The following is a 25,340-nucleotide window of genomic DNA, read 5'->3' as shown; positions in this document are numbered from 1 at the left end:
ACTAAACAATCAATGTCAGACACAGCTTCAAATAGTGCCGAAATATATTGTTTCAGTATCTGAAATGTTCGTGATAGCTTGAAATTTTATTTTTATATCTAATTATAAAATTTAAAGGTTAAAAAAGACTATAAACCGAGCAGATCCATCAACACTTGAAAATTTTGAAAATTAACGATGTAGATAATATATTACAATATGCACTATTTTCAAGACTTGAAATCTATGTTTTACAAGATTTACTATTTCAAGACTAGAAACCTTTTTTTTTCTCGTGTCCATATATCTTGAGATCGAGATGATCAAATTGAGGGTTTTTTAGCATCGAAACAACCTTTCCTAGAGAAATTTTTGAAGGGCGGCCTCACCCTTATATAAACTTTTTCCTAATCTTAACACTGTACTTTCAAATTCCAAAAAAGAAAATTGTTTCATGCGGGCTGGACCACATGACTACATATGTGGACCAAAAAGTGTAAAGCATCCATTTTAAAGATGGATGCAAGTAGGTGTTCCATCTAAAAACAATGGAAACTAACGGCCCAAATTTTTTCTTACTAGAATTATTATTTTTAGTTGTTTAAATTTACGTATTTTTCATATTTATGATCTCCAAGTTATAGATTACATGTCCTTCAAATTTAAGTCCAAAAATACATTTATTAATAGGCCCTCATTTCTACATATGTCTTCTAAAAAATATTGAACTTCAAATTTTTGTGATAAAAACTATAAACATGAGAAGCCAAAATAATTGTTAGCTTTGTGTATGAATATAAAGACTAAGAAAATAATAACAATAATTCAATAATAAAAATTAACCAATTACCCTTACAAAATTTAGGTGTATTATTAATATTTTAATTATTTTAAATTATTTTTTATGCTTTTTAGCTGACCCAATCAATTGGTTAAAAGCTAAAATTATGATATTTTTTTGTGCTTTTTACATCCACATGTTGGTAAGAAGTATAGACGTTGTATAATCATGACTATGAGACCTGTAGATCCCCAGAATTTTAGACTAATAGATAAAAAAAAAGATTAATATGAGGGAAAAGTTTATATAAGGTTGTAACCTTTAAATGTAGAATCACATATGCACCTCAAAAATCTATCGGAAAATGTTGTTTTAATGTTTAAAAAAACCTCTAGTTGATCATCTCGACTTTGAGATGTATGAATATGAAAAAAAAAAAGAAGTTTGAGTCCCGAAAATAGTGCATCTTACAACACATTATCTAGACCGTTCATTTTCAAGATTTTCATATATTTATAGATCTACTTGATTTTAACCAGTTTTGGAATTTAAAATTTTATAATTCGGTATGAAAATAGATTTTAAGATAATATTAAAAAAATTTTAGAACAAAATTATATGTTATGATAAAATTTTAAGATGCGCCTTAATGGGATTGTTTAAGGTTGCAACCTTATAAAAATTGCACCCTTAATATAATATATGCTCTCATAAAATAGGTCTGGAGTGTAAAATCTGTAATATACAACACTTTTTAAAATTTACCATAAAAAGAATTATTTGCAAATTTTCCAAAAGGATAATGTATTTTACCTTTGAAAACAAAACTTGGCTCATTATATAAAGGAAAAATGTATATAATGTTTCAACTTTAAAATGTAGAATTACAAATGCATCTAAAAAATTCATCGAAAAAAGTTGTTTTAATGTTAAAAAATCATCAATTGATCATCTCGATATCAAAATGTATGAAAGTAAAAAAATAAAATAAATTTTTTTTTTTTGAGTCCCAAAAATAGTTCATCTTACATCACATTATCTAGACCGTCAATTTTCAAGATTTTCATATGTTTATAGATATACTTGATTTTAACTATTTTTGGAGTTTAAATTTATAATTAAAAAAAATAAAATAGAATTTCAGATAATCTTAAAAAAATTTAAATCAAAATTAACAAATTTTTTTTTTGGAGGTCCGCCTTAATTGGATTGTTTAAGGTTGTAACCTTACAAAACCACACCCTTATAGAAAAACAGAAGTCATCTGCTCCTTCGCTGCTGCCGCCTTACAATTATCCAACGGTGATCTATTCATCTCACTTCGCACGCACCAAATCCAGGTCGTTTGATTGTTTCTCCGTACACCTCTCCTCTTATCCCCACCGTTCATTCATATTCCTATCGGACGGCGAAGCCAACCCCACCGCTCTCGTATAAATCAACAGATTGTGTCTTATTATAATTTGCAGAGGCCATGGGGAAAGTTTTCCTCTAGATCCCCTGTAAATAATTGTCTAAACTCTAAAGGTAAATTTGCAAACCCTAACTTTCTTAATTTTTAGGGTTTTTTTTTCTGTAGATTTTTATTCGTTGACTAACTGTTTTCCTAGGGTTTCTCTGGTTTTCCTGTTCGTTGGACTTGAATTCTAGGTTTTTGAAGTTGATCTCCATATATAGGTTTTTTTTTGTTAGTTTTTCCCATTCTTGAACTGGGTTCTTTGTGATTTCGAGCACTGTTCCCCCCTATTTTTACTGAATTGATCTGTTTAAATTTAGGATCATACAAAAGTTAACATTCTCAAAAAAAAAGAAACAAGAAAAAAAAGGGATCATAGGATAGACGCTATTTTTTGGGTTTCCCATTCCAATTTAGGGTATAAATTTATAGTTTCTTCTCGGCAGGTATTTCCCTTTCCTGTTTAATGAAGGCCCCTTTTTTGTTTCTTATTTGACTGATTCCCTTGTTAGGCTTGATTCTGGGGTTTGTTTTAGTTATTTTCTATTTCAATTTGATTCTAGGGTTTCTAAAAGTTCATTTCCCTAAAAATTTAGACTTTTGGGTTGATTTTCCTTCTGGGTTTAGTTCTAGGGTTCATTCCGAAGTATTATTCTGTGTTTCGTATCATTTTATGGCATATGAATGCCATGGGTCACTGGACCAAAACTTATATTTTTCAGAGGATAACAACTGGAATGAAGAAAGGTCCACAACCTGTGACACGCCTCACATCCCCTTTTGTCTCTCTAACATTTCCACAAGGAAAGAAAACCCAAATTCATCTCCTCTGAGTACCTCTCAATCTCATCAACCCAAGAGGGAAATCTCAATAAAGAAGCCATTTAAAGATTCTGCAAGTTTATGCCCAACATCCATTACTAGTCTCCGATCCATAACTGATCTCCCACCTGCTCTTATATCGGAAATTCTCCATCACTTAGATCCAAGAGAATTGGGTATTGTTTCCTGTGTCTCCACACTCTTTAGGAAGTTTGCTTCCGACCACCATGGTTGGAAGGATTACTATTGTGAGAGATGGGGCTTACCCATGTCACCTTCTAAAGCCTCAGAACCCGAGATTATATGGAAAGAGCTCTATGTTGAGAGAGAAAAGAGGAGCAAAACCTTCATGGGAAGATACGAAGCGGACATGCTTTGTGGCCACACTGAAGCTGTTCGCTCAGTGTTTCTTTTGGCCTCTGCAAATATTATAATAACAGGAGGTTATGATTCGGTGGTAAGGCTATGGAGCATGGAGGAATGTTGCTCTCTTGCTCATTCTAGGCATTTTGGTTGCACCCTACGAGCCATTGTTGCAGATGATGAGCTTTTAGTAGTGGGGGGAACTGATGCATTTCTCCTTTGTTGGAGAACCATTCCGGGTCTCCCACATTTGTTCGATGTGTCTGGATTAATGAACCAGAGCACTGAGTTTCGATTGTGGGAACATGGAGGACCGATTAGCTGTTTGGCCATGGATTTGACAAGAATTTACAGTGGGTCTTGGGATATGACTGTTCGAGTTTGGGATCGATCCACCTTCAAATGCTCGAAGATTTTGAGGCATGCAGATTGGGTTTTCGATGTAGTTCTTCGAGGACCATCCTTAGCTACTGTAGCAGGAAGTGATTTGTATATATGGAATGTCAGTAATGGGAAACAACTTGAAGTAATTTCGAATATTCACAATGGAATTGCATATTCTTTAGCACAAAGCCTTTCAGGTTCTCTTCTGTTCAGTGGAGGTGAAGATGGATCAATCCACATGTTTGAGGTTCAAACACAAATGGATCATGGTGGCCTTTGCCTAGATTGTTATGTTAAGAAGGGGGCATCTTGGATTCCTCACAATGGTGCAGTTCGGTCTCTCTCTTTTGAGTTTCCATGGCTTGTTTCTTGCTCTGATGATGGGAAGCTCGCTTTAATGGATGTTCGAAAGCTGCTTAAGTCAAGTAGAGGTTCATCTTTTCTTCACTCTAAGTCTACTAGTGTGGAGCCCCCGCAAAGAATGCTTCATGGGTCTGCCCAAAATCTCTTCTCTGTGGCTATTGGGGCTGATAGAATTGTTTGTGGGGGTGAGGAAAATAATGTTAGGGTTTGGAACTTTAGCCAGGCTTTGGAGAATGAAAAAAGGATGAAAAAACGTAGAGCGCTAATTGCATCAGGCAAGAGGAATATCAAAATTGAACAGTGTTCTATAGAGGCCAAAAGAGATGGAATGGAAAGGAATCGCGGCACTGTTTGGTGCAGGCGTGGCACAAGCAGTAAGTTGAAGGCCTAGTTTTTTCTTATTCTTTTTTTTTTTTTTTTTCTTTTCTTGGATTTAAAGTGCCTTGTCCCAAAGTATGGGTCTACCAATTGAAAAAGAAAAGAAAAAAAGGTGCAGAAAAATGTAGTTATTTGTATGTGTTATGGAAGGGGTACATGATGGTATGTAGTAGTTATGTAAACTTGAGAACTGATCTGAAATGTTTAAATTTATTTACAACAGCATTGGTAGTAGTTCAACATTTTGTACTTTATGTGCTGAGGCTTATTCATATTTTTGTTTATTAAACTTCTATCATTACTCAGATGCATTTGGGTTCTACTGTGTAGTCAAAGCTTGCATGATATGTATTTTTTTATCAAATGATAACTTTTAAAGAAGTTCATATTCTTTTGTCATGGCATTGTTGGAAATTGAGTTCAGCTTGTATGTTATGTGCTGATGTTTGATTATAATTTTTGTGTTTCCATTTTATATTTGCATTTTTTTTTTTATTCATTTATGTGTTTAGTTAACTGCTCTGTTTTAAAGCTCGTTTGGGTTACTTTAGTCTTACTCTGGTATTGAAAATCTCTTTGAACTTGGAAATAGAATTGAAATTGTTTAGAATTTATATGCTATACTCCATCCATCATTAGTTCTACTGGACTCTGATAAAAAACCATATGAAAGCAAACACTGAAGCAATTTTCTTACAGTGTGACCTTACTTTTTATGATATTGCACATGTACATTTACTTCTTTAATTTTGATAATTCATTCGATGTAAGTCCACTAGCATGAGAGAGAGAGAGAGAGAGAGAGAGAGAGAATGGGTGTGTGTATATGTCAGAGAGACAGAGACTAGAAATGGCTCAGCTTATGATTTTATTTTAGAAAGGTAAATTGATCGATTTCCAATGATCGTTTAAAACCATCTGTGAGAGAGAGAGAGAGAGAGAGAGAGAGTAGAAATCGCTGAGTCTTATGATTTTCTTTTACAAAGTTAAATTGGTCGATTCCCAATGATTGTTTAAAACCATCTTATACTGGATTCAGGTAGAAACTAAACTTTAGAATTCCATAATATTCCAAAGCATATGTTTTCGAACTGCATTCATCAGAGTGGGATTTTCTTCAAATTTCAAAGCCATGATGACCTCTCCCTCATTTCCCAAAAATGTTAAAAGTATCTACAAGTCTAAGTCAAAACCAAGATAAGACTTGTACACGACTAACCAAACAACAAAGAAAGCATAAAACTAGTGTATTTGGCAAAATAAAAAGCTATCCTAGAACTTTAAACATCATGGGTCTTGCCAATCCTCTGGTTGCTGAACTATCATCAAGGATGATGTGGCGGCTAGCTGTTGGAATTTCATTGGAGAGCAGATGCCGAGTGGGCCTCCTGACCATACCCAGTCAGCAAGGAGATGGTTTGCTCCTTCACTTGGGTTATAGCCATCCCACCAAACATGGGTTGAAGGGTCTTCACACATGGGCTCTTTAGCCCCACATTCATCCCATCCCCCATAATTTTCGACCCCACAACATGCCTTGTTTACAATTTTAAATCCTGCCAAAAAACAAAAAAGTTATGGTGATAACATATAACATTTATTCATATTATGAGCACTGTTAAGAGAGAATGTACCCCATAAAAAATGATAACAAAGATCAAGTTTTGAGTACACTATCCTGTGCAGCTACTTAGTGTTTGACAAATTTTGAGGGTTCTCTCTTTGGGACCTATTTACTGAGTCCCATAGGTGAGATATGACCCCATTATCATTGTTTCCTTAGTTTCAAACCTGACTCTTATGGTCATCTTTGGGGACTGCTGGCTCTGATTTGCATATTTGTTGGACTCAGTGTTTTCATTGTTAGTGAACAGTTGGGTTATTTGGTATATGTATGTAAAGAGGTTGTGGGCAAATACTGGGGACTGCCCAACTTTTGCTCTGGCTCCGTACCAAATCGGTGAGGCCTTTGTAGAAAAGATTATTCTGCATGGATCTAGGGCATTCAATGTGTGCAAATATAGTGTCATACACGTGAGAAAATCTTTATAAAGTGCCACTACTATTTCAAGAGAGGATTTGACTTAATGTATGTAGAAAGAAGAATTTAATTGAACTCATCAAAGATGTAGTGAACTCATAAATGAAGTCTGAAATGATGCAGTGTGGGGATGCCATGAATTAAGCAGAGTACAATGGTGAGAATTCCAGACATTCTATCTCATTGGAGGACTCCTCTTTGTATTGAACACCAGTATGAAGTCATGACGTTGGTAATAGAGTAAACTAAGCTTAAGCTTGAGAAAGAAAAAGAAAATCAATTTTTTTACATTCACATACATATTTGCACATATGAATAAGTTCCCTATCCTTTTGTTAGAAGAAGTAGGATTTCAAGTAACTCACCATAGGGTTGTGGATTCGAGATCATCTTCATGAGTCCTTTATAGACATCGCAGAAGGTGATGCGCAAATGTGGCAATTCGGAGCTTAGGTTCTTCAAGGCTAATGATAGAGCAGTGTTGTACTCTTGTATCATGTCATTCAGTTGGTCCTCACATTTGATGCCTCTATTCGTGGAGTTGATAGAGTCTGGATCAGACTCTGATAGGAATCGAGGGGCACAGCCAAGAGGCCCGATTCCCGCCACGATGATTTTCCTCACATTTGCGTGGTATAGATCCTGAGAGAGAGAGAGATGAAGTGAAGGATTCAATGCAAGAAACTATTTTAAGAATGAAGAATGCTGGTCTTTTTTATATTATGTCACTGTGAACATGAACAATCTAGAGAGAGAGAGAGAGAGAGAGAGAGAGAGACCATGAAAGACACAATATGAAAGATCTTTTGAAGAATGAAGAGTGCTAGTCCTATCATGTGAATGGAAGTATTTTTTTTTGAGAAAGTGTGAATGGAAAATTGTTTATCCTCTGACTTTTAGCTTCTGTTTTTATTTTTCTTTCTCAAATATAGTCGGTCTGGCACAGGAATCTCCCAGGTCGGATGTATTGAATCAGAAACAGGAATAGTAGAGAGAGAGAGAGAGGAAATAAGGAAGAATCGAGTCAAGACACACACAACACCCATTTCTATTATCTATTTCGAAATACTAGGCATGAATGATCTTTGGTGTGTCAATATATGACAATTTGAAGGTTTTTGATATAATTATGTTTTATTTAGCATATTTTAGCTAGAAAATATTTAACTAATTTAAAGGAAGAAACTGTTGTCCAAGAGGAATGACGAGGAATTTTAATGATGCATCTGCCAACAATATGATATATTTGTGTCATAGCATAAATCCCATTATATAGGGTTCTAAATCCATTTGTCTAGGGTTCTAAAAACCTCCAGTTTGATTTAGAATCGCCCGAGTCAAAAAGGGATCCATACTCAAGTTGAGTTTCTTCCTGAATCGGGGGTCGGATCTAGGGATCTCTAAATAACATAAAAAAGAGTCATCATATTAAGAAGGTTTGAAGTTCTGCAACCTTGTATAAACATTTTAAACCCTTTAAATTTTTTTGTCTGATTGAGTGAATGAGTTGACTTGGCCGGTTAGACCCTTTGTGTACGATATACTCATTTGAATTCTTAAAGGAAAAATATACAAAGAGATCATTTATTTTTAGTGAAAGGAGGTTACAATTATTATTGTCCATCAGATTTGAAATCGGGTGATAGTGATTATAATTTTTTTTTTCGATCTCACCCAAGCCATTTAATTTTTAGCAATTGTGACATAAGTCATAACATACTATCCCATTTTTAAAACACTGCTTACTCAAATATCTCCGAGTAGATGATTGTTCTCCCTGTAATGACCAAAATAGCCCCATTCTGGAATTTTCAAAAGTCCTAAAATACCCTTCCCTCAATAATGACCTAAATGCCTTTGATTCAGCAAAATACCAACCGTCAAAAGAATTTCTCTCGGGTTGCTATGAGCCAGCCGACTCATATTGTCTATATGCGGCCCCCTCTCAAATCTATCTTAAAGACGAAGTTTTAATCTAATATTGTAGGGATTCATGGTCTAGGCTAAGATGATCATGAATACGATAAAATAAAATGAACCTTCATAGTTATTTTAGGCCGGTGCATTTTTTAATGTCCATCGTTTTAAAATAATGACTAAAATACCCTAATTGATGTCGGCATACCTTCATGGCTCGGGTCACCTCACCAACCAAAATGTGGGCAAATTCTGGGTGCCTTGATCCTGCGACATAAATATCAGGATAGTAGAGGTCGGTGTAGTCGTGGGCTCCCATGGAGAGGTAGAAAATGGAGGAGGAGATGAGGCGGCGGGCCCTTCGGCGGCCGAGGGCAAGATCGAAATTCTGGAGGGTATTGAGAGCATAACGTATCTGCTGTTTCAGACTGACATAGTCGAGGTCGCCGGAAGTGAGGATGGTGGCAGAGGGGACGCCAAAGTTCAGACCCTGCATTGCCCTCCCCACATTCTCGCTTTGGCCGGAGAACGGTGGGACTGGCCGGAGAGCCAACTTCTTGGCTGAGAGAGAGAGATAGAAGAGAGATGGTTTTAGTGAATTAAAGAGAGTTAGAGAACACAGATGGTTTTATTGAATGAATGAGAGAGTGAGAGAGATGACTTTAGTGAATGAGAGAGATGGTTTTAGTGAAGGGTGCAGTTGGTATACGGATGCGTAGGTGTAAAGGTAAGGTGCACCTTCAAATTTTATCATTGTGTATAATTTTGATGTAAAATGTTTTTAGGATTATCTCAAAATCTATTTTTATATCTAATTATAAAATTTAAAAATTTAAAGATAGTTAAAATCAAGTAGATCTATAAACATATGAAAATCTTGAAAATGTACGGTGTAGATAATATGTTGTAAAATACACTATTTTTGAGATTTAAAATCTTTTTATTTTTCATGGTCATACATCTCGATGTCCGGATGATCAATCATTAAAACTCCTTTTTCCAATGGATTTTTGAGATGCATCCGTAATTCTACGTTATAATGTTGCATCCTTATATAAACTTTTTACACTCAGTGAATGAATGAGAGAGAGATGTCAATGAATGAATGGAAGAAGATCAAGAGAGAGAATGAATAGTCCTAATGTATCAGCAGGTGAGTGGAGAGAGATAAAAAGAGGTCAATCCATGAATGGATGAAGATCAAAGAGGGAGAATAGTCCTTATGTATCAGCAGGTGAGTGAAAAGAGATCAGAATTCAGAAGCTTATAAAAAATACTTGCAACAGAAGATTGAAAAGAAAGCTCAAAACCCCATTCTTTATCTTCCTTACTCTTTTCTTTTCACTAAGATCTTTCTGATTTTCACTCTTTTGTGAACCAAACCAAGATTTCACAAAGAAACCAAAAGAGAAAATAGAGAGAGAGAGAGCAAGAAACCTAAAGGGACAATAAGAGAAAGAGAGAGATACCGAGAAGATCAGGGACAAGAGTGGTGTTGCAGAGAAGTAAAAAGGAGGTATCGACCAAAGAGAAAGGAAGGCTGGGGAAGAAGAGGTTGTTGCCACAATTTACAGAGGAATCTCCCAAAATGAACAAACCACTCACTGGCAAATGACCATTGCTCCTCCCCATGCTTTCAAATGCTATCAACAAAATCAACACAACACGGACTCCTCCAAACCATCTCCTCAACAAATTCCCCATCTTCCCTCTCTCTCAAGAAATCTTTCTTCCAATTTTCTTGGTTAACTTTGTCTGGGGTTTTCTTGGTTTATATGCTCTGTTTCTCTCCCTCTGGTTTTTCCCTTTCTTCCCCTTGGAAATGAACCTTACAAAGAGAGAGAGAGAGAGAGAGAGAGAGAGAGAGAGAGAGAGAGAGAGAGAGAGTGAGGAATACTGGGATTTTTTTTGAAATTTGATTAGAAACTTAGAAATGATAGAGGAGAGAGAGGAATATTGGGATTTTGTTTGAAATGAAATTTGATTAGAAACTTAGAAATGTGAGAGACTGAGAGAGGGACACATGAATATTGGGATTCTCTTTGAAATGTTGGGAAAAGAATTGGTTAGAAAACTATATAATAAGGAAAAAGTTTACATGGAGCTGGCCTCTAAACAATACTGGAAGAGGTTCTTTTGATGTTCAAATATCTTTAAATTGATCATCTCGACATAAAGATGCATGGACATGAAAAAAACATACAGTTCGTGTTTTAAAAATAATGCATCTTGTAACATATTTTTGAACAGTCATTTTTCAAGATTTGCAAGTTTTCATAAATATTCTCGACCTACACTATTTTGAAGCTTTAAATTTTATAATTAAAGATGAAAATATATTTTAAGGCTATCACAAAAATTTCTAATATTGAAACCACATTTCTTAATATCATTTGAAGGTGTGCTTTTACTTTGATTGTTTAGAGCCTTAGCTCTATAAAAACCGCACCCAAAAAATAAATGGAAATTCTGGTAGTAGATAGAGAGAGATGAATGTTGGTTATAGACCTTGCTGGAATTTTGAAAAATAAATGAATTTTGTAATATTTTGGGGCCTTCGAAAAATGTTTCTTTTTACTCCGCTCAGGCTGAGTTCAGTAGGGCTGAGAAGGGGTTGGATCGTGATCCAAAATACTTGGATCCGATTTCGATTTCAGATCCAAATTCAAAAATTATTCATAGGATTTAAATTAAAAAATGGACCCTATCGGAACGAAAAAAACATCTTATATATATTTTTTATATAAAATAATATATAACAAAGAAGTATTATATAACATATATGTATATATAAAACATATATATAATATTTTTAATAACTGGGTCGGATCTAGATCAGATCTATCGGTACCTGGATCCAATCCAAATACTATTTAGATCTAAATTTATCCTATTCGATCCATCCGATCCAAATCTTGAATCCATACGCAGATCTAGATAGGGTCTAAAATTCGAGTTTTGGATCCAAACGGGGTAAATTCTCACCCCTAGAGCTCGCCCACTTACCTGGGGAGTTACTTTGCGAGTCCAAGTCAAATTGCCCGAGCCCTACCCTAGATAAGGGGGCAAAAAACCCAGTACAAAAATCTACAAGAAATTATGAAAAGAAATCATACCAAGAAGTTCACTAAAAAAAAAAGGTAAATAGAATATATAATAGAAAAATTTGTTGCTTGGCTTGAAAGAATATGCATTTCAATTGAAAAATAAATAATACCTAGAATATCAAGGCTGATCCCCCGATCTTAATGGTGCGAAACAATATTTACAATTCTTTCCCAAAGCTTCGTCATGCAGCTCCAATCAATAATCCGATTTCGACTTTGGATCTAAGGCATCTAAGTCTGTTAAAATGTTGACTAAATCTTGAAGAGATTATATATTGTGAGATTATTTGTCTTTGTTACAAGGAGCTCATAATAACTCCTAGTTATCAGTTGTCAAGTTAGATGGTTTGAAGTGTCTCACAAGATTCAAGAATTTTTTTCTTGAACTTTGTATAAAAGTGCACCTCTAAATTTTACAATAAGATGTAACTTTTGTGTCAATTTTTTTTGGAATGGCCTTATGATCCATTTTTATGTTTAATTATGAAATTTTAAATTTAAAAAATAATTTCAATCAAGTAGCTCTATATATATCAAAATCTTGAAAAAATAGACCGCTCAAATAACATGTTGCAAGATTTATCATTTTTGGGACTTGAAATCTTTCAATTTTCACATGTTTATATATTTAATGTCGAGATTATCAATTAAAAAATACCAAAATAGCCTTTTCCAATAGATTTTTAGAAGTGTATCTTAATTCTACATTTCATACCAAAATAGCCTTTTTCCAATAGATTTTTGGAAGTGCACCTTAATTCTACATTTCATTATGAAAAAAATGTTTCTATTTTTTCTAGTTTATAAAGTCATAAAATTAGTCCTATAATATTTGGTTTTATCTGAGGGAGCAAAGCGGTGTACTCCCGCGGAAGTATAAAATATTTCGGCGCAAATGAAGGAAATTAAGGCTCGCTTAGAGAGAGAGAGAGAGAGAGAGAGCGAGAGAGGCGGCTTTGCTCTTAGAGAGAGAGGCCTTGCTCGTAGAGAGAGAGAGGAAAACCCGTGGTGAAAATGGATCCATCAGAGAATGGAGCTACATTAATGGAGTTAGACGACCATGGACAGCAAAACCTGCCATCCACTTTTGAGAAACCCATTAAAGTAATTGATTTGCTTCGAAAGTTTCTCTCTCTTCAACAGAGAAGGGCCGCTGCGTATGAAAGGCTAAGAAAGTAGCGAGCTCTATTTCTCTCTGTCTTTCTCCCTCCCTCTCTGATACTTTGAAGTAGTTATCTTTCCATTTTTCTCTCTCTCTATACCTGTTATTCAATTGTATTTTTTGTTTTGGTGATGCTTGAATGTGCCTTTGATTAATTCAGGAATAATTTAGGGATTATTTGGTTACATTAGAGCATTAATAATTCGCCACATTGAAGAATTGGATCAGTTTTTTTTTTCATTTCTCTTTTTGTTGAGCTAGTTTTCCTATTTGAATAGCCCTAATTATCTTCTGCTTATGATTTCTGTGATCCCATTTATAGCTTTCTCTTATTGTTGTTGTAATTATTCTTCCCATTTTTATTTCTTTGAATCGTTATTGACAATTGGGTATTTCTGTACATAAGTGTATATAATCTTTCAAATTGTAGAAATTTGTGATTAGGGTTGAAATCCGTAAAACAAAAAGGAAAATACATTGTTCAAATTTTGATGAGTCGGTTTCACCCTATATATATATATATATATATATAATGCAATGGCTGTCTAATAATACAATGCAACAATCTTCAAAAATCATGTTAGGGCCATTTGTGTTGGGCTCACCCAATTAAAGCCCTCTCGCACGATTGCGGAGGTGCCCAGTGGAACACGAATATATGGGACACAAATTATGGCAAAGCCGATGTGTGTGTAGGAGTGGAAAAATCATGCCAATAAAGCAAATAAATCTTACTAACATCGAGATTTACGTGGTTCATCTTTTTAGGCTACATCCACGGGAGAAAAATATCAAATCTACTATTAATTCAAATGTTACAATAGTCTTCCAATAAAGAAGCTCTTTGGGCTCTCTGGTTTCTTATGGAGAGTTCTCTTTTTAGGTTTTCTTCTATGAGGTTCTTCTCTCTCTCAGAGGCTTTTTCTCTCTCTCAGAGGTCTTTTTCTTTCTAGAAGCTTTTCTCTCTCTAAAAAGAAAATGTTCTCTCTTTTTCTCTTCTTCTTATCTCTAAGAGCTGGTTAACTCTCTCTTCTTCCTTTTCTTTGCAAAAGAAGGCTCCCTGTATTTTTCCTAATACACCAAGAAGAGTCAACAACACAAGAGTCTCCTACGTTTTTCTCTTTTATATATGGGCCAATGGGATAATAACCATATTTAGAAGTGTATCCCATAACCTCTTAAAAGGTGATCTATTTTTATTTCTTTTTAGAAAGAGATAAGAGAAACATCTACCCATACCAAAATTATATGTGAGATCCCTCCTACCATGGGACAGGACACCCGAGGTAATGTACAAGGCTAGGTTCGTTGTGAAAGGTTTCGGGCTGAAAAAGGAAATCGATTTTGATGGAAGCTTTTCTCCTGTGGTGAAAATGTCATCAATCCGTGTGGTGTTAGGCCTGGCTGCAAGCTTGAATCTAAACATAGAGCAACTAGATGTCAAGACTGCCTTTCTCCATGGTGATTTGGAGGAAGAGATATATGTGGAGCAGCCAGAAGGATTTTTTTTTGATAACTGTTGACAATTATATTAATAAGAGAAGAGATACAAGATTAGTCCAAGGAGCTTTAAAACTAAGGCTCTTGGTAAAAAAGAATTGGTCGAAAGTCTGTAAACAAAATGGGGTTATAAAATATCCCCTTACATAGTATTCAGCACATGTACAAAAGCGATACAAGAAAAAAAGGGGGGTGGGGGGGTCTTAAAACCCAGGCCGAGAGAAACACCAGTAGAGAGGTAGATAAAGGCCCGACCCAAAAAGAGCAGTGGTAGGGCCTATACTTCTTCAAGGGCCAAGGCTCTGTCCTTGGCTAGCAGATCGGTGAATCCATTCGATGACCTCGAGATATGTGTCCATGAGACAGGCGTCCCCCTGCAAAGATAGTCAATCTCATCATAATAGTCTACATGGATTTAAGGTTAAAAGAAAAGAACACATGGTTTGCAAGCTGGAAAAGAGTCTATATGGGCTGAAACATGCCCCAAGGCAATGGTACAAGAAGTTCGACTCCTTCATGGGGAGTCATGGGTACAAGAGGACATCTTCATAGCATTGTATATTTGTTAGGAAGTTTTCTGACGATAACTTCATAATTCTTTTACTGTACGTTGATAACATGCTAATTGTCGATCAAGACATTAGCAAGATTGACAGGTTGAAAGAAGAGTTGATTAATGCCTTTGCCATGAAGGACTTAGGCCATGCTCAACAGATCTTGGCCATGAAGATCTCTCGTGACATGAAGGCTAGGAAGCTATGGTTGTCACATGAAAGCTACATTGAGAAAGTGCTTGAAAGGTTCTATATGAACAATGCAAAACCTGTCGGTTCCCCACTTGAAAATCATTTCAAGTTAAGTGTCAAGCATAGCTCTTCAAATAAGAATGAGAAGGAAGAAATGCAGATAGTTCCTTGCGCGTTGGCTGTAGGAAGTTTAATGTATGCCATGGTGTGCACGAGGCTAAATATCGCACACGCAATTGGTGTAGTGAGCAGATTTATCGCTAATCTTGACAATGAACATTAGGCAGCAATCAAGAGGATACTCAAATATTTTAAAGGAGCATTCAAAGTATGTTTGTGCTTTGGGGGAGGTAAACATGTGTTACAAGGGTACACAGATGCTAACATGGCTGGAGATGTAGGCTCCAGGAAGTCAATCTTGGGATACCTGTTTACTTTTGCAAGGGGAGCTGTTTCATAGCAGTCCAAATTGCAGAAGTGTGTGGCTCTGTCGACCTCAGAGGTAGAGTACATTGCAGACACTGAAGCCTGCAAGGAAATGATATGGATGTCGATATTCATCCAGGCGCTGGGCTTAAAACAGGACAAGTATATCGTCCATTTTGACATTCAAGGCGCTATTCACTTGAGCAAGAATGCTAGCTTCCATTCTAGACAAAGCATATTGATGTGCATTACCATTGGATTCGGTATGTTCTAGAGAAGAAGTTATTGCAGCTAGAGAAGATCCATACCGACAAGAATATGTCGGATATGATGACCAAGACCTTAGTTAGAGATAAGCAAGAGCTATGCAAATGCATGACAGGCATGGGTGCCTTCTAGCACCTGGTTGATCTGCAAAGGATAACCTTCCCCAAGGACTGGAGGGGGAGATTCTTGGGTGTCTCGTCCTATGGTGGGAGGTGAATCAATGAAATTTATCCTAGCTAAAGGGGTAGTTTGGAAAAGTGTGATTTGCTGACCAAGTCACCTTCCTATACAAATAGGATCTCACGTATGGTTTTGATATGGGTAGATATTCCTCTTATCTCTTTCTAAAAAGAGATAGAGATGAACCACCTTTTAGAAAGTTACAAGATACACTTCCAAATATGGTTATTATCCCATTGGCCCATATACAAAAGGAAAAACATGGGAGACTCTTTGTGAATGGGTTGTTGTTGACTCTTCTTGGTGTATTGGAAAAATACAAGAAGCCTTCTTTTGTAGAGAAGAAGAAGAAGAAGAGAGAGAGTTACCCTTCTCCTAGAAAGAAGAAGAAGAGAGGGAGAGAACCTTTCCCTTTTTTTAGAGAGAAAGCTTCTAGAAAAGAAAGAAGCCTCTGAGAGAGAGAAGAAAACCTAGAGAAAGGAGTCTCTGGAAGAAACCAGAGAGCCCAAGAAAGTTTCTTAGGAGATCATTGTAATCTTTGAGTTAATAATGGATTTGATCTCTTTTTCCTATGTACGAAGCCTGAAAAGGTGAACCACGTACATCTGGTGTCAGTAAGATTTATTTGCTTTATTGCATGTTTTCCCAATCATAAACACATCGATTTTAGCATATTTGTGTCCCATATATAATTGAGTTCTGTTGTACACATCTGAGCATATGCTCACGACGGGTGCAAGGTTCAGTGGTTTTCTATTAATCCCGCTCTTTGATCATAGTCATTGCTCTTGGGCTTTGCCCCGACTTTAATTAATTTAGCTCTTTGGGGATTTGGAACACGGTGATAGCTAATCGTAACGTATGAGCGATAGCTAATCGTAACGAACAAGCGATAACTAACCATAACGCATGGGTGATAGCTAACAGTAACGTACGGGCGATAGCTAACCGTAAATCACAGGCGATAGCTAATCGTAAATCACGAGCGATAGCTAACCGTAACGCACGGGCGATAGCTAACCGTAACACACGGGCGATAGCTAACCGTAACATGCGGGCGATAGCTAATTGTAACAGACGGTGGATAGACAGTGCGTGTGGATAGATGGATTCCAGTACTGAGAGCATAATAATATCGCTCAATGGGAATAACTGAATCATCTGGAAGCCAAAGATAGAAGATTTATTATACTGTCGGGACTTGTACGCACCTATTGAAGGGGTAGAATACAAGCCCAAAGGTATGACAAACGATGAGTGGAAGAGACTAAACCGAAAGGCTCTCGGAACTATCCGACAATGGTTGGAAGAAAATGTGTTCCATCATGTGTCAACGGAAATATCTGTCAAGTGATTGTGGAATAAGATACATGACTTGTATGAGAGGAAGACCATCGGAAATGAGGTGTTCTTGATCCGAAAATTTGTGAACATGAAGTTCAAGGATGGAGGTTCCGTTGTAGAGCACTTGAATGAGGTGCAAAGCATTGCTAACCAACTCGCAACGATGAAGTTGTTCCTTGAAGATGAGCTATAAGTTATGTTTTTGCTCGGTTCACTACCGGACAATTGGGAGACCCTTGTAGTCTCTGTGAGCAACTCAGCACCTGATGGGATAGTGACCATGAGTCAGGTCACTAACAGTCTGCTGAATGAGGAGACGAGAAGAAGATCCTTCGACACATCAAACTCGCAAGCTCTTGTCACAAATCGAGGAAGGTCCAAAGCAAAGGATCACATAAGGATAAACTAGAGTGAAGTCAAGAAAGGGAGTCACCCTTGAAGTCTCTGTGAGCAAGTCAACACCTGATGGGATAGTGACCATGAGTCAGGTCACTAACAATCTGCTGAATGAGGAGACGAGAAGAAGATCCTCCGACACATCAAACTCGCAAGTTCTTGTCACAAATCGAGGAAGGTCCAAAACAAAGGACCAAATAAGGATAAACATAGAGTGAAGTTGAGAAAGGGGGTCACGTGGTATCATTGTGGCAAGAAAGGTCACTTCAAAAAAGATTGTCGGAAGCTCAAGAAAGAGCAGAATGAGGATAATGCCAAGGATGTTGGCAGGCAACCCACTGCAATGATCGCAGATGTTGGTGTGGTCAGAAACTGTGGTGATGGACTGGGTTGTAGATACCGGAGCATCGTTTCATGTTACCTCACATAAACGTTATTTTACTTCTTACAGAGTGGGAGATTTTGGCCCTGTAAAGATGAGGAACAACGGTTTCTCAAATATTGTGGGTAAGGGAGATGTACACATTAAGATTGATGTTGGGATGAAGCTTGTGCTAAAGGACGTCAGACATGTAGCAGATATCCATCTAAACCTCATTTCGGGAGGTTGTTTAGATGAAGAGTACCACTTAGTGTTCGGTAAGGGACATTGGAAGCTGACAAAGGGATCTCTTGTAATAGCAAAGGGCAAGAAGCGTTGTTCACTCTACAAAACACACGTGCAAGTCTCTGATGGCGAAGTTAATGCCGCCATGGAAGAATGCTCACAAGATCTGTGGCCCATGCGTCTTGGCCACATGAGTGAGAAAGGAATGCAAATCTTAGCAAAGAAGTAGATTCTTCCCAATGTCAAGAATGCATCTCTATCCCCATGTGACCATTGTTTGCTAGGTAAACAACTTAGAGTCTCTTTCTCTAGTAAGAGCTCTAAAGATACGAAAATCCTGGATCTGGCGTATTCAGATGTGTGTGGTCCCATGGATGTTAAATTGCTCGGTGGCGCATCATACTTCGTCACATTTATTGATGATGCTTCAAGAAAGGTGTGGGTGTATTTGATGAAATCGAAAAATTAAGTGTTTGAGATCTTTCAGAATTTCCATGCTAAGGTGGAAAATGAGACATGCAAGTTGCTAAAGTGTCTCAAATTAGACAATGGGGGAGAGTACACCTCAAATGCTTTTAAATGCTATTGTGTCAAGCGTGGCATAAGGCACGAAAAGACAGTGTCATATAACCCCAACATAATGGTGTAGCAAAGAGAATGAATCGCACCATTATGGAAAGAGTTAGGAGCATGCTATCCGCCGCCAAGTTATGAAAGCCGTATTGGGGTGAAGCAGTCATCGAAGCATGCTACCTAATAAATAGATCCCTATCATTTCCTTTGGATGGTGATATCCCAGAGAGAGTTTGGACCGGAAAAGATATCTCTTATTCACACTTGAGGGTGTTCGGATGCAGGGCATTGGTGCACATGCCAAAGGAACATAAATCCAAGTTGGATGAGAAAGCACTCTTATGTACCTTCTTAGGGTACTCAAATGAAGAGTTCGACTATAGGCTATGGGATCCTGAGAACAAGAAGGTGATAAGGAGTAGGGATGTGGTATTTCAGGAAGACCTTACTATTGAAGATGTGAAGAAGTTAGAAAAGCCACGGATCTCCAATGGTTCAGAACCGGTCATAGTTCCTCCTACCGTGGTACATGAAGTTGGGGGAGAAGTGCAATAAGAGGATGGATCCAAAGAGTTTGACATGCCAGTTCCGAGTGATGAGGAGCAGGGGGAGCAGCATGTTCAAGAAGTGTCACCTACAGTTGAACTGAGAAGGTCCTCTAGGAGACATAAACCCTCTACCAGTTACCCTACATTGCAGTATGTCCCATACACTGAAGGGGCTGGACCAGAGAGCTATTGGAAGTCAAGGCCGACAAACATAAAAGGGTGTGGGTTAAAGCTATGCAAGATGAGAACAAGTCCTCGCATAAGAATCACACCTATGACCTAGTAAAGTTGACGAAAGGCAAGAAGGCACGGGAGTTAAGTGCCAAGAAGAACCCTTCAACCAAGAGGAAGAAGGAAGATACTCAGAAAATGCCCTATGGGTCGGTTGTAGGAAGTTTGATGTGCGCCATGGTGTGCATAATGACATATATCGCACACGCAGTTAGTGTAGTAAGCAGATCTATCGTTAATCTTGGCAAGGAACACTGGGCAGCAGTCAAGTGAATATTTAAATATCTCAGAAGAACATCCAAAGTGTGTTTGAACTTTGGGGGAGGTAAATCTGTGTTACAAGGGTACACAGATGCAGACATGGCTGAAGATGTAGACTCTAGGAAGTCAATCTTGGGATATCGAGAGTTGTTTCATAGAAGTTCAAGCTACAAAGGGTGAAAAACTGTTGCAACTAGGGAAAAACCATATCGACAAGAGAAAGACCTTGTCCAAAGACAAGCAAGAGTTATGCAGATGCATGACAGGCATGGGTGCCTTTTAGCACCCGGTTGATCTGCAAAGGATAACCTTCCCCTAGGACTGGAGGGGGATATTGTTGGGTGTCCCGTCCCATGGTGGGAGGGGCATCAATAATTTGTTTGATCCAAATTTTAAAATATACACTCTTTTCATTCTAATGAACAATCATAAAAAAGAAAAATTTGAAAAACCAACCTAGAAAGTATTTATTTAGCCCAATTAACATTGGCCGTCTATTTTGCTAAGATGCTTAGATCTAGGCCTTAGAATGATATTTTTTCTTTCCAAATTTTTTAAAATATTAAAAAAGAAAAAAATGATTTTGAATTCATGAAGGCTTAGATCTTGAAATTCATCAAATGGACGGTCTAAATTCATTGTTGGAGGGGATTCATTTTGACCATATATAGGGTGAAAATTAGTTTTTTTTTTTTTTAGATTGATTATTGAGATGAAGAGAGTCTATGTGCAAAATTTTGGGTCATGCAAATACCACAAACATGGTTTTCTAGAAGTGTGGTTGCATTATACTATGATAAAACTGTTGCATTAGATCATATCCCGTATATATATATATATATATATATATATATATATATATATATATATATATATATATATATATATATATATACACACTATATATATATATATATATACACACTATATATATATACTCACACACACACACATACACACACTCATGTTATAAAGACATTAACACATTTGTGAATGCCCGACAAAGATATTAGTTAAAAATGTCATTCTTGAAATTGGCTTTTTAGAAGCGACATGCCCTTACATCATTTATAAGGTGGGATTGGGATTTAACCAAAATTAAACTACTTTTATAGTGAGATTTCAATAAGAAAGACAAAAAGAAGTGTCCAACATGAGTTGTTGTGTCTTTGGTGTTTTGACGCACACCTAAAACCTTGAACTTATGCATCCATGTCACAAAGGTGCCTATGTTGATATAGGGTATATGTGTTATTACATGAAACCAGTACTGGGTGTTGGATCCTCATATCATGAACAATAGAACATCGCTATATTATGATGAGACAACCAAATCCAAAGATTGTTTTAGTCATAAGTAATAATCCATGAAAGAATCTATTATACATTAATTGGCTGGATCCATAGATATTTTCAAGTTTTGTAGACATTTTCAAAGTTTACGTGAGTACTCAAAACAAGAAAGAATATCAAGATATCTAAAATATTTGTAAGCTATGGTTATTAAACAAGAAGAAGAATCCATGCGAGTCAGTATTGGCATATGTGTCAATGCGTGTCCCAAGATGGGTAGGGCACCCAACCAGAAGAATCCATGTAACGTAGATTTGGGCACAAACTGGAGATGCGTCCAATATTAGATATTCATGTTGGAGCTGCATCTGACCTCATAGATATTAACACAAACAAATGTATCATCTGCACAACCATTGCAAAGGATCCATTTTTCCCTCCCATTTAAGTTAATGCTTTATCCGATCATGATAATGGTAGGATAATTTCTCATATTTGCCACATTACAAAACTCCTGATAAATACCATGGTTTCCTTATGCCTTTGCCATCATGTAGCCTCTATCCATTGTTCTTGTTTCTTATTGCCAATAAGCTTGAGATCTGATAAAACAAAAGAAAAAATTGGAAAGAAAAAGAAAAACATACGATGCAACCTCAACAATGGAGGGGGGTTTCAAAAACAATGTGAATTGTTTCAATCATGGGGTGGAGTTAAATAATCATGTCTGTCAAAATAAAGAGAGGAGACAATGTATCAAGGCCTCTAGATAAAGAAATGGTATGGTGTTAAAAGGGACAAAAATTTCTGTTTAGTAGACATGAAGTAGTGGTGTATGAGTATTAGGTCCAACACTAGGGCATCCACCATCGTTCGCAGATAAATAACAAAATGTTATGTACTCAACAACCAAAACTGTGCAATTGACTTTGTTTCTAACTGATCATATACTGTGTTGATTTAAAGAAAGCATATCTTCAACAAACATGGCATTGTGTGATATTAAAGATAATATTTGAGGCATTATTGCAGATATATCTTTTCTGCAACAGTGTCACCTATGAAAACATGTTTCAGGGACATGGTTCAGTTTCAGGATGTTGATGTAAAATGAGAACTTGAAGTCACAGAAGATATCACCATATTGTCTACTTCAAAATGATACTAATTAGATTGAGGTTTTCTTGAAGGGGTTTTGCGGAATATATGGTGAATGGAAGTGATGCAACCTATCAACAACTCTGTAGTGAAATCACTGTTGAATTCAATGATTGCTCAAAACAAGTAGGTTCTTCTGTTTCCCTGAGGAGACATTGGAATTGTTGAATTGTATGAAATTTTTCCAAAAAGCATAAAGAATTGGGAAAGGAGAGTTGAAAGGCATGAATACCATAACAAAGACTAAATTTCAAAGGAGATGGACCATATTTGGGAGGGTGGGAGGAATAGTGTCACTTTTGTACTCACCATAAAGTGGGTCCTTGGGTGATATATTCAAATTCTCCAAAAACGTTTTTGAATATACCAACTATTGATATTCGCATCTCCTTTCAGCATGCCGGGCTGGAGGCCAACGCTGGTGCAGATGCCTTGACAAAGGAGGGAGTGGCTGCTCAGGGCAGCGGTGGAACCTAACTTGGTTTTTGTTCTCTGATTCCACAATTTTTTTTTTTTTTTTTGTCTGTCTTTGTTTTATTTCTCTCGTACAGTGTGCTGTCGAGCACCATTTTTTGTACATGGTCGCCAAGAGCTGGCCTGTTAGTGGGTGGGCGTATTTCTACATATACTAAAACAAAAACTCTGTTATCACTTTATATATATTTTTTTATATGTATACCAATTTTGGATAAATGAGGTTTCCTAGTCATAGAAGAAAATGAAAATACCAAAAGAAACTGAGACGCTTAACTAGTAAAAAAGATACATGGGCAAAATCGCATTTCTATCAGACTTCTAGTCTCAAATAGAATAAATTCGCAATAGCAATAACAGATTGAATTACTTGATTGAAATCGGCAATATTAACTATACATCAATAAAAGGGGCAACATTAATTGCTTTGTTTAGCCCACTTTAGCGCATCTACTCGAGTACACCTTAATTTTTAGGCATGATGCTTGTGTGTGATTTCAGGTTGTTGAATTGGAGTCTCAGTTTTCAAACCCATATTTTTGTCGGGGCGACCTTGCCAGCATTTTGAAGGCTGTTCAGGCACAAGAAAAACAGAAGTTACACATGGTAAGATCTTGAATATTTGAATTGGTTTTTCGTGTCCTTTGGAAAATATGATTGTGAAAACAGATTATGTAAGAATTTGTGGTTGTGGTGGCAGAGCCACAATGACATCTCGGGTTCCATTCCTATCTACTATATACCGTCAACATGTTATATAAATTAGAAAAAAAAATCTGATTATGTTGATTTCCTTTATTAAATATAGGTTATGTTGGTTCTAGGAGAAATGATTCTCAGTAGTAGTTAACCTAGCCAATTAGAACTACTCATATGCCACTGGCTTTACACGAATTTAACTAAATGGCCACTGGTTTTGGGTTTTCAACAAAACTAGCAGTTTCCGAAATTGTCTTAGGTATGCTAATCTACTAGATGTTTTAAGAAAACGCTCATTCCTCTGCATGGCTGCACCCGCACCCACGCTTGCGCCAACTTCCGCGTCCGCGTCCGTGCCTGCGCATGTGCACACGACAAAAAATGGCTATAAGGCAACAAGCAACTACCAAAAAACAGGCCTTTCTTGATAGGACGCGGTTAGCATGCGACCAGCCCCCATATTGTAGAAATGCGGGCTTGGCAATAAATATATTTTAAAAATATAATTTGATCCTAGTTTTTAGAGAATATATAATTTATAATAAGGAGATCATGAATATGAATAAATAAATAAATTTTGAAAATCAGAAATAATAATTATATTAGTTACATAGTTTCAATTGTTTTTATATTCATGATCGTTGTTGTCAATATTACATGTAAATTTTTGGATCCAAAACCTATCTTCCGAAAATGGATTTTGGAAAGGTGGACTCATTGTAGCAGGTGCCTGCACGCAGGCACCAAAACCGTACCCAAAGTCAACTTTCAATTGCTTAAAATAAAGCACTACGGCTAAAGAATAACAAACGGGTTTGTATACAATGAGACTATTTATCTTTGATACAGGGAGGTCACAATTATTTATAACCCTCTGATGTGAAATCTGATAGCTTGGGTGTGTAATAAAGTTCGAGAAAATTTATTTTGAACTATGAGCTTGGTCAGTGAAATAAATGCAGCCACTCAATTTTTTATCTAATGATCAAGATTAACTGTGACCATTTTCTATCAAAGGTAAATGCTCTCGTTGTATACTTTACCATGACACTAATACATAAAGAAAAGGTAATTATTGTTGTTGGCATTGCTTATGAAAAATTCTTTCCACATGTATACAGACCGCCAAGATTCAAGTATTGAAGAAGGCAGGGCGGCCATCAGAACGGCTAGTGAGCCACGAACGGTGTAGATTTGACAGGCCAGCCGAGCATCGATGTGTTCACCTCCATGAGATCACAGAGGCCTCAGGAACAGAGGATGCCGAGGTAGATGCTGCATATGATGAAGCCCTCAAGGAGGCCATAAGAGGAGTGCAAGACGCTGTTACAATCATCAATGATCACCTCGAGGAAGTGCAATATGAGATTGAGGCCTTAGAAGCCGAATAACTCTGGTTACGATTATTAACGAGCACCTCGAGGAAGTGCACTGTGAGATTGAGGCCCCTCAAAGCCAAAGACTTCCCTCTCTCTCTGATATAATGGGTGGTCTTCGTAAATATACATTTTCAGAATTGGGAATGTTGTTCTTGTATTTGTGTACTTGTGATGAGTTTTGCAGGCCATTAGATGTCCAAAATTTGATGGATTCATCCGGAAGGAAAGATACATTATTTCTATTTAAAAAAAGTTATAAAGTTTATGTAAAGGTGAGGCCCTAAACTCAAATTTACTAAAAGAGGTTGTTTTGATGCTAAAAAATCCTCGATTCAATCGTCTCAACTTCAAAGACATGGACATAAGAAAAAATGGACTTTCAAGTCTTAGATATGTGCATTATGTAATGTACTTTTTGGACTGTCGATTTTTAAGATTTTCAAGTGTTTATATATTAGATTGATTTATATTATTTTTGAAGCTTTAAAATTTTAATTAGAGAGAT

At 36.8% G+C, this 25,340-nt stretch overlaps 3 protein-coding genes across 6 annotated transcripts; 2 read left to right on the top strand and 1 right to left on the bottom strand.

The window, feature by feature from the left end:
- The first annotated feature begins 2,875 nt into the window (after window positions 1–2,875).
- Window positions 2,876–4,748, top strand: FBX2 (F-box protein 2). The gene has a single exon (XM_006829810.4). It carries the CDS (start codon window positions 2,890–2,892, stop codon window positions 4,537–4,539), a length of 1,650 nt encoding a protein of 549 aa, XP_006829873.2. The 5' UTR covers window positions 2,876–2,889; the 3' UTR covers window positions 4,540–4,748.
- Window positions 4,749–5,637: 889 nt separating this feature from the next.
- Window positions 5,638–10,736, bottom strand: LOC18425243 (GDSL esterase/lipase At5g37690). The gene is made up of 4 exons (XM_011631003.3): window positions 9,954–10,736; window positions 8,693–9,045; window positions 6,933–7,209; window positions 5,638–6,082 (listed from the first exon to the last, which is right to left on the bottom strand). Exons 1-4 carry the CDS (start codon window positions 10,186–10,188, stop codon window positions 5,814–5,816), a joined length of 1,134 nt encoding a protein of 377 aa, XP_011629305.3. The 5' UTR covers window positions 10,189–10,736; the 3' UTR covers window positions 5,638–5,813.
- Window positions 10,737–12,562: 1,826 nt separating this feature from the next.
- LOC18425242 (DNA repair REX1-B protein) lies at window positions 12,563–25,287 on the top strand. Of its 4 annotated transcripts, XR_016040254.1 has the most exons (5): window positions 12,563–12,766; window positions 22,316–22,409; window positions 22,680–22,764; window positions 23,259–23,363; window positions 24,578–25,287. XR_016040254.1 is itself a non-coding variant. In XM_020661930.2 (4 exons), the coding sequence occupies exons 1-4, from the start codon at window positions 12,652–12,654 to the stop codon at window positions 24,845–24,847; spliced, it is 513 nt and encodes a 170-aa protein (XP_020517589.1). In that variant the 5' UTR covers window positions 12,563–12,651; the 3' UTR covers window positions 24,848–25,287. The 4 variants fall into 4 exon arrangements, 3 of the variants coding, with proteins under 3 accessions (XP_020517589.1, XP_006829871.2, XP_020517590.1); XM_020661930.2 differs by lacking the exon at window positions 22,680–22,764 and having other exon boundaries at window positions 12,563–12,695; XM_006829808.4 differs by lacking the exon at window positions 22,680–22,764.
- The last annotated feature ends 53 nt before the right edge of the window (window positions 25,288–25,340 follow it).

The sequence above is a fragment of the Amborella trichopoda genome, chromosome 1, assembly GCF_054954075.1.
Source record: "Amborella trichopoda isolate Santa Cruz 75 chromosome 1, AtrichopodaSantaCruz75HAP2 v2.0, whole genome shotgun sequence".
NCBI lineage: Eukaryota > Viridiplantae > Streptophyta > Magnoliopsida > Amborellales > Amborellaceae > Amborella > Amborella trichopoda.
The sequence above is the reverse complement of the archived record's forward strand: the minus strand, read 5'-3'. Positions and strand labels throughout refer to the sequence as shown.